Source organism: Thamnophis sirtalis, unplaced genomic scaffold (assembly GCF_051295495.1).
Source record: "Thamnophis sirtalis isolate CommonGarterSnake01/CBP01778 unplaced genomic scaffold, rThaSir2_p1.2 scaffold_1, whole genome shotgun sequence".
NCBI lineage: Eukaryota > Metazoa > Chordata > Lepidosauria > Squamata > Natricidae > Thamnophis > Thamnophis sirtalis.
In genome coordinates this window covers 69457673-69466758 of record NW_028261381.1, presented here as the reverse complement: position 1 = coordinate 69466758, position 9086 = coordinate 69457673, and the positions used below count along the sequence as shown (strand labels likewise).

At 40.4% G+C, this 9086-nt stretch overlaps 1 protein-coding gene across 1 annotated transcript in view; it reads left to right on the top strand.

The window, feature by feature from the left end:
* Positions 1-612: 612 nt before the first annotated feature.
* LOC106538435 (acyl-CoA (8-3)-desaturase) overlaps positions 613-9086 on the top strand; it is a 30680-nt gene continuing 22206 nt past the window's right edge. The window contains exons 1-2 of the mRNA XM_014052923.2: positions 613-953; positions 8865-8975. Of these exons, the coding sequence (XP_013908398.2) occupies positions 789-953; positions 8865-8975 (276 nt within the window). The 5' untranslated portion in view covers positions 613-788. The remainder of the gene's footprint in view (positions 954-8864; positions 8976-9086) is intronic.

The window sequence follows — 9086 nt, the reverse complement described above, 5'->3', positions numbered from 1 at the left end:
ATAAACATATACCCTAAAATGAAATGGAAGCCCACAGGTATGATCACATACTCATGTTATAATAATCTCTGCATTAATAGTACATATTAATTCTCTCTTGGAAGTGCCTTGGCTTCCATGCACAGATTTGGTGGGGGTGGTGGGGGCTAATTAGTTGTCTTACTAATTAGTGGCCACACAGATGCTCTGTAGTACAGTATTGTCAAATAGGCATTTGGGTGTAAAGATAAGCATTTGGGAAAGACAGGAATAAGTACCATCAATCTGGTGGGGAATTATAGGAAGGGTCATCCAACAGAACTGAAAGGCACCAGGTGGAGAAAATGTCTTAAATTAGGAAGCTAGCTTTCTTCCTCCTAAACAAAAGCATCAAATGGAAGGCAAGCCATTTCCTAAAAAGAGAATCTGTTGGGAATGTGGGGAGGTACCCAGAAATCGACTTTTAAAAAGTGTATTTAAAGGACCACGAAAATATTACGGTATCCTCACGAGAAATGAAGCGCTGCGGCAGGGAAAACAAAAGGCACCGCGTAGTTCCATCAAAGCAACCAGCCCCCAAAGCGCAGGCATCCGGCTACCGTGGGGGATCCCTTCCAGGGGCAAAAATCCGGCGACCTTTTCGGTGCGAAGACCCAGAAAGCTGCTGTCCAATCGGGCCCCGGAGGGGCGGGTTTGGAGGCCGGCCCAGGCTGATCGTTCGGTAGGGGACGGCGCTCAGTCCGCCCGGACCACTGGCTGCAAGAGAGAGCGAGAGCTACTCTCGGTTCCTTGAGGCTGATGCTGGTGGGATGGATTCCTCTCCGAGGTTCTTTAGCTGGGACGAGATCAAGTCGTGCCGGGCGCCGGAGCGATGGCTGGTGATTGACAGGAAGGTCTACGACATCAGCCAGTTCCACAAAAGGCATCCGGGGGGTTCCCGCGTGATCAGCCATTATGCTGGACAAGACGCCACGGTGAGAGGGAGAAATGAGAAAGAGAGGGGGGGGGAGAAAGGAAGGAAGGACGTCTGTCTGGAAAAGATCCCTCTGAGCTGTCGGGGACCTTGGAGGGAACGTGAGAGGCGGGGCGGCAGAGATCCTTTGTGAGCATCCTCTGGTTTGATGATGGAGGCTGGGAGAGCACTCGCAGAGAGCTCGATTGGAAGCATGGGTGGAGAGATGCTTCAGAGACAAGATGTTTAGGGACCTGCAGAGCAGAGTACCTGAAGCTAAACGAATGAGCTTCCATATATCACAATCCACATTATGCATTCTTAGAAATTATCTTCATGCTGCCCAGGTGTTCCCAACAAGAGCACTGTGGTCTACACCTTCCTTCAATTATGTTAGAAGGCTCCACCCAGCCAGGCTGTTACATGGCAAAGCTTTCCTGTTCTCCTAGCAAACAGAGTGTTATGGTCTATTTGTTATTTGGATCAAAATTAGAGAAGGGTCCACAGTAAGCCTCTGCTCTGGCAACAAGGTGCAGGAGAGCTGGCGGCAGCTACTGTGTGGTGAAAGAAAGAGCACTGCACATGTTCAGAAGCAGAATGGCTTAATGTCTGAGTTCTGAGGTGAGCAGTGATTTCTAAAAATTCAGAGTTATCGAATGACTACCAGGATGAAATAACTTGTTTAAAAATTCATGGAAGGGAAACTTTTTAATGTGGCATGAGTTTTCCTGGACTAGACGAAAGCTTGTACAGTACTATATTTTCACACCCATAAGACCCTAATCCAAGAAAATCATTGCTAGAATGTTCCCTTCACTGAATAATGTTTATGATTAAAAGTAAGATGAGGAGGACGAGAACAAAGAAGACTGTGTATGTGTGGAATGTTGACATTTACTTTCTTATGCCAAAAGCAAAAACTCAATTCCTGGATCAGAGGTACGGTAAATAATTTTCTGCAACCTCACGAATGACTGAGTAGACACTGACCAACATAGTAAAGGTCCTGAAAGGACTTGTATGTTTTCCCCCCTCCACTCCTCATCCTTCTTGAGTTTTGGATTTTAACTTAGTCCATCACTTCTGGAAGATGTTCTGTTTGGAAGCTATGGTACATTTTTGCTTGGAATTTGCGCCAGATCTGTTGCTGCTCCACTGGCTCTCTGAATATGGTAGATCTCTGATCATGTGCAGGGAGTCTTACTGCCACCTACAAGCCTTCAAGGTAGCTGATGCATGAGTCACTTGAGCTATGTTCCCTGAGACACAGTAAAGCAATTGGACTATGAAGATATGTCTAGCTCTTTCTAAGAACACCCACATGGGTAAATAGCATCGTAGACCATGAGCCTCCATTCAATTTTCAGCCAGTGGAAATAAGAATTCAGAGAATGTAGCATGGGCCCTTCCATAAAGTGGCTACTACTGTGGAGGGCATGATCAGTGATAGTTATCAGAATGTAACATGCTGAGGTTTTTCCTGCCACCACCCAAGATGTTGTCTATTATCATAGCTACCTTTTCTGTGGCTAGAGGGTGAAACAACTGTGGTCACCCACATTATTATTTTCTTAGAATGCCTGGGGGTTTTGTGGCCTCAGAGTCATTCCTAGAAATAAAGATAAAATAATTGACCTTGATAATTTACAGTATCTAACTGTTATGAAATGAAAACAATGAGAAAAAAAACCAGTAGTACATGTTGCTGGTAAATACCAGGGAGGAATTAGCACACATACTAGCATCCATAAGTACCATAGGCATTAGAATATATGTCCAAGAACAAATGGAACTTTGATGTTATATATGGTGACAGCAGCAGGAATATTTTATGCATAAAAATGAAAGTATACTTTAATTCCCACAATGAATGAATAGCTGCAAAAGTTGATGGAGTTAACAGAGATGGTTAAATTGATTCTTTGACTAAAGAAAATATTTTTCTTTTTTTCTCCCCTTTACCCTTTTTTCCTTTTCCCCCTTTCCTCTCTATTTTCTCATTATTTTCATTTTCCTTTGTATTTCTGTATTTTATATATTGATGAACTAATAAAAATATTTGAACCTAGGCTTTAGAACAGGGGTCCGTGGGCCAGATCTGGCCCTCAGGGTGCTTAAATCTGGCCAGTGATCACCCCCCGCTGCCTGAAATGGGCTGAAAATGGGGTGTGTGGAGGCCAAAAACGGGGCGTGTGGAGGCTGAAAATGGGATGCATGGAGGCCGAAAATGGGGTGTGCAGAGATAGCAATAGGTGGCAGTGATCCCCTGGAACAACTGATAGTTGGTGTTCCGGGAGGCTGATCCAACAGCCAATCAGCTGCTCATGCTAAATCAGGATGTGCTGAAGCTGACCAGGCTGTTTGCTGCAAGGAGGCAAATTGCTGGGAGGCAGAGGCAGAATTTTTTTCTTGTTTTCTTCCCCAAAAGCTACATGTGTCTTATAGTCCAGAGTGTCTTATAGTCTGAAAAATATGGTAAGTTTAGAAATAAAAGGTTTAGTGGTATATGAAGAATAAGTAATAAATGTCGTGACCCGTCAAAACCGCGGTCCACAAAAGCGTGATCGACGAAAGCACGCATTTGACGTCATCACAGCGCGACGAAAAAAATTAAAAATTGAAATAAAAATAAAATTAAAGCAAGCCGATTCACATAAAGGTAAAGGTTAGGTTTAGGGTTAGCGTTAGGGTTAGGTTAAGGGTTAGGGTTAGGTTTAGAGCGTTAGGGTTACGTTTAGCGTTAGGTTAAGGGTTAGCGTTAGGTTTAGCGTTAGGTTAATGGTTAGGTTTAGGGTTAGAGTTAGGTTTAGGGTTAGGTTTGGGGGGGTTAGGGTAAGATTTTCGCTTTATTTTTACATTTTTCGATCACAGCGCGTTGTTTTCGTCGCGCTGTGATGTCGTCAAATGCGCGCTTTCGTTGACTGCGATTTTGTCGTCCGCGGTTTTGTGGTGGAACCATAAATGTTTGGCAATAATATCTAGTAGAAGAGATAGGAAAATGGTTATAGTAAAGAACTGTAGAAAGAAAGAAGAAAAGGGAAAAAACGCATCTTGAGCTTGTCAAATGCAGGGTGACCATGCCCACCCCTAGCCACACACATCCCGGCCCTCCGAGGTCAAACAGAACCCTGATGCGGCCCTCAATGAAATTGAGCTTGACACCCCTGCTTTAGAATATATGTCCAAGGAAGGCTGTAGCCACCTTTATATATAAAAATTAAAATGTGGATCCTCTACTGGAAAACTTTCAACCTAGCCATGCAAAGAAAGAATATTTTCTCTGGTTCACACATACTGTTGGAATAACAAGCCTTCCTAAGGCCAAGAGAAGGATCACCCCTCTCTCCCAGTGAAGAATATTTAAGGAGGTTCAACCCTTTCTATGATTGGGCATCTGGATCAGGGGTGGGTTCTGGCTGGTTTTACTGCTGGTTTGCTTGTGTGCGTGCTTTGCACACACTGGATGTATGCTGTGCATACATGCACAATTCAATTAAACTTGTTCTGTGCATGCACATAACTTTAAAACAAGATGGTGGCACCAATGGCGCCAACTAGAGAACCAGTTTGGGGGTGTGGCTGCTGGCTCCAGCGACCCATGCCGCCATGCCACTACCAGTTCGGCCAATTTGGTAGGAACCCACCTCTGATCTGGATGCTACTATTTCCATGAATATTTCCCCTGACATTTTTTCTCATCTAATATTTTGGAAAAGCTTAGTTATCATGTAATTTTACAATAATCAATAGGAAGCTAATATGTAATACTCAGGCTAGCTGGCCACTTAAGAGCCCAATAAAATAAAATAAAAATAATAATAAAGATAATTGTTTGAAACCCTAACAGTTGCCTTTGGAACTAGTAGCTCTAAGTGCATAGTGTTCTGTTTCCAAGGACAAAACTGTACATTATAATCAGGAAGAAGTTCTTGGGTTGTGGTATATCATTTCAGACTGTAGGCAATAACTTTTATCCTTGTATGTCTCCTCTTGAAAAAAGGCCTCTTGCCAATAAATAAAACCCTGAATGTGACTGGGATGAACTAAAGGCAATCCTTTTCCTCAATTTACTAAGGAAAAAAAACAACTACCAGGAGCAACACTAAGTTTTCAAGTGCTAGCTGTTGGTCTTTGTTATCTTTGATCTTATGCAACAGCACCTAACAAGCTTCCTGAAGCAAAGCACTGATTCTTCTTGTCAAATAGAATATCAGCAGCAATTCTCCAGTGGGGATCTTCTAGGATCATCTGATTCCAAGATCTGAATTTAGGTTGCCCTCCATGCTGAACATTACTTTAACCATTGAACAATGCTCTTTTATTCCTACCCCCCCAAGTCTCTGCAAGAACTTCTTTGGCTTTGCTTCCCCACATTCAGGTTGCCATATAATGTCCAACCAGGATTCTTGAAAGCAGGACTTGTGAAATAAGCCATTGTAAGTTTGCACGCAAGATGTGGAAAGCGCTAAATGCACTCATCAAGCTTCTTTCTTGTTGGGATCTGAGGCCATTGAACTACAACTGTGAAAAAGAGTTACTTGGCTTTTTATTATTTTGAGCTGGAAAACACCAAAGCCAGTAGTGTAAGCCCTACAATACACCTTATGCAGGGGTGAAATCCTCCTGGTTTGGCCCAGTTCGCCTGAGGTGGAACTAACCACTAGATCAAACTTCCTAAACGGAAAAAGCTCCCCAAATCTTGACAACATCCATGTATACATATAGGCTCATCTATCTATGTATATAAAAACAGCTATGTGTGTGTATGTTGGAAATTGATATACAGATAACTTACTCTCTGGAAACAAATACTGTGAGGATAAGACACTCCTTAAACCTCTCGGGGTGTGTATTCTGTTAAAATTCAGCCTGTTGTGCCTTAAAATGGCTTCTACTGTACAGCACAGTGGAGTTGCCATGGTAACGGCTTCATAGTACTCCACATGGGGAGTACTGTGAAGGGGGAAAATCCAACATTAAAAATTATGTTTGATCTGGACATTTCCCCCCATAAATAAATACCCGGGTAACGCCGGGTTATCGGCTAGTTCACTATAAATCAAGGCCCTTGTCCTTCTCAAAAATGGTCAGTGTGGCCTTTATCTCCAGAAGTTTATATTATTTGAATATTTGACATATTCAGGCATGTACTGTAAATGGCTCTTTAATTAATGGGCTGGATATATTAATATGATATTCCTGGTAGAAATTCTGGATGAAGTATTTTATATTAGTAATCTGGATATAATTTTCACTTTTCTTTAAGCTTTGATAACAACTTTTCTAATGCTGGTGTATTTTCTTGACAACATTCTGAGCTTTTCTGATACTTTTATGACTAAACACGACAGTGAAAAACAGGTTTTTTTGTTGTGACCTGTTGGAAAGATTTTGTAGCAGCATAAGGGCGATTTGGCTCATGGTGCAGAAGACAAAAAACTCCGAATAGCTGATTTTTATAATGCTGTATTGATTGATTGATTGATTTCTCACTCTTGCCTCTGAGAATGGAAGCTAAAATTTTCATTTGCTTTAATGTGCCTTTAAAATCCAACTTTTTTGCTGAGAATAGTCACTGCTGAGCTGCCATTTATATCTAAATTAAGGCTTCTCTTCACTGATAGGATATTTCGCTCAAATTTAATTTAAGCCTCTATCTACAATTTTCCTTAATCCTACTAACTGAGGGGAATCATGTCTACATTTAATATTTAATGTTTAATTGGACTCTTGGCGGTATTCAGATTTTTTTAATGCACACAGTGAACCTATTATCAAAACCCAGTCCTTGTGATTTTGCATTGCAACAATCTTTCAACCACTCAGAATTTCTGAGAAATATTAGGGCAAAGTATCTCTCTCTATTTCTGAGAAACATTTCATGGGCCTAGTTCACCACAAACATAGCAAAAGCTAAGCCTATACGAGCCTCCTGGACCATATTGTTCAGAGGTGCACAATTATCTTAATAATCTAAGACAATTTAGTTTACTAGAGAGAAATAGATGCTTTAGTCTTAATGTAGCTGGAACATAATGCTTTTTGTAATCTGAAACAAAGCTGCTCATGTAAAGAAAGGAAATATTGGAATAATTCTATTTTTTAAAAAAAAGTAAGACCTTTTTCACTAAGAAAAGCAAGCAAGCTTATTTTTAAAAGAAAAAAATGTCTACAATCAGACCCTCATTTGTGTCTTGTCGACACACAAAGCACTGTGATTCTAAAAAAAAAAGTGCTGTGGAAATGATCTGTCCATCATTGCTTCCCTCGTCTTCATTTCAGACATTATTGCCAGGTTTCACATCCACCATTGTTGATGATTGGTTGAAAATTATGGTACCACAGTCTTCAGCTCTGGCTGTGACCCACCCACTTTCCCATTTCTAGTTAAAAAAAAAAACTGGCCAGGAAATGACAGTCTTCTCACTCTCGCTCCCTTCAGATATACTTTACCAGGGAAGGTTTGGTGTTTTTTCTCTCTGATGAGATCCGGGAGCTCAGCTGGAAGCTGGAGTATCAACAATAGGATTAAAGCCCTTTCTTGGTGCCACACCAATTAAAGGACTAATATTGCCCAATATGTACAACAGCAGGTCAGCATGTCCTGAGCTGGCGTTTCTGGACTTTGGTACATATCTGGAGAAAACTACTCCTATGGTACAGTAGGATGTTGGCAGCTTAGAGAGAGTGTGAGCTACTTACAAATGTAACAATGAAATTCTCAAGCATTTAAAGAAATTTAATCTGTACCATGTATTCATGGACTCAACACTACTTCATAAAGCATAAATTTTTTTTTTGTGTAGCCCATCTTTCATCATTTCTATCTTCTACTTGTAGAAAGAATTGCCCAGGAGGTAATGATGGAAGAGACAACTTATTCTAAGTATAGAGAGTTTGATAGTGGTTCAGGTGCTATGAACATAGTGATCAGAAAAGAAGTATTATTCGGAATATATTCTTGATGATAACCAAAGTTTTCTGTCGTCAGTAAGCTAATTGTCACAGGAAGATACATTTATTTTACTCATTGCCAAAGGCTATCAACCTTGACATAAAATAACAATGCTGTATGTATGTATGTATGTATGTATGTATGTATGTATGTATGTATGTATGTATGCCTGCCTGCATGCAGGTATATATTTGCATCTACATTAAAAAATGAAATCATATTATTGATTCATGACGCTTGTGATAAAACTGACTCATTTGATCACTCAGCTGTTTTGTCAGTCTAAAGTTCTTTTGTTTGAGAATAGACATTTTAGACAAAATATAATAATCCAGGAAAAAAGGTTTCTATAGCAGCATCTAGTGGCCAAAAGTAAACCCTGTAAAGTAGGGATTTAATTGTCTTGGCTTCCATTCAGATTCCTTTCAGGAACTGCCCAAAAAAATGCAAAGGATTTCAAATCAAAAGGAAGAAGCCATTGGAACCAATGTGCTGGCTGGAGACTAGTGCTTAAGACTAGATGCTTCAAATGATTAAACTAAATGAGGAAGAGCAGAGAGGGAGAACCAGACTCTTTTTGGTGGCTTTTTTTTTTGTTTGTAATTTTAAAACTTGGACTTGTGTGAAGGTTACAGGAGAAACTATTTGGACAACCATGTGAATGATGTGGGGATAATGCCAATTTATTATAGGAAAAAATAGCATGAGTCTAAAATGAAGCTAATAAAATGGAAATCTTTAACCACCACAACCATGTTTATTCAACATTTTGCTGACTCAACGAGAGATAACAAAATTTGCTCCAGCTTTAAGAGTTGAATGGATTCCTTCAATTTCATTTTCCCCCAGGTTAATGTTAGATTCCTTTAATAAAAAGCAGACATCTTCTGAAACAAAACCCAAAGATTTGTCTTATTGATCATTTTGGGTGGACACATAGCCCTATTATTTTTGTCTGGTTCTGTTTTTGTTTTTCAGGATCCTTTCACAGCATTCCATTTGGACAAGAATCTAGTGAGAACATACTTGAAGCCTTTATTCATTGGGGAGCTTGCAGCAGATCAGCCCAGTTTTGAACCCAACAAAAATGTAAGCTATTCTGAGAACTGCCTTGAGAAAGAGATCTTTGCTGATGCTACTCTATGAGGAATCTGCAGTAAAACAATTGGGAACAAAGTCAAAGATCCCTTCCTTTGGTGG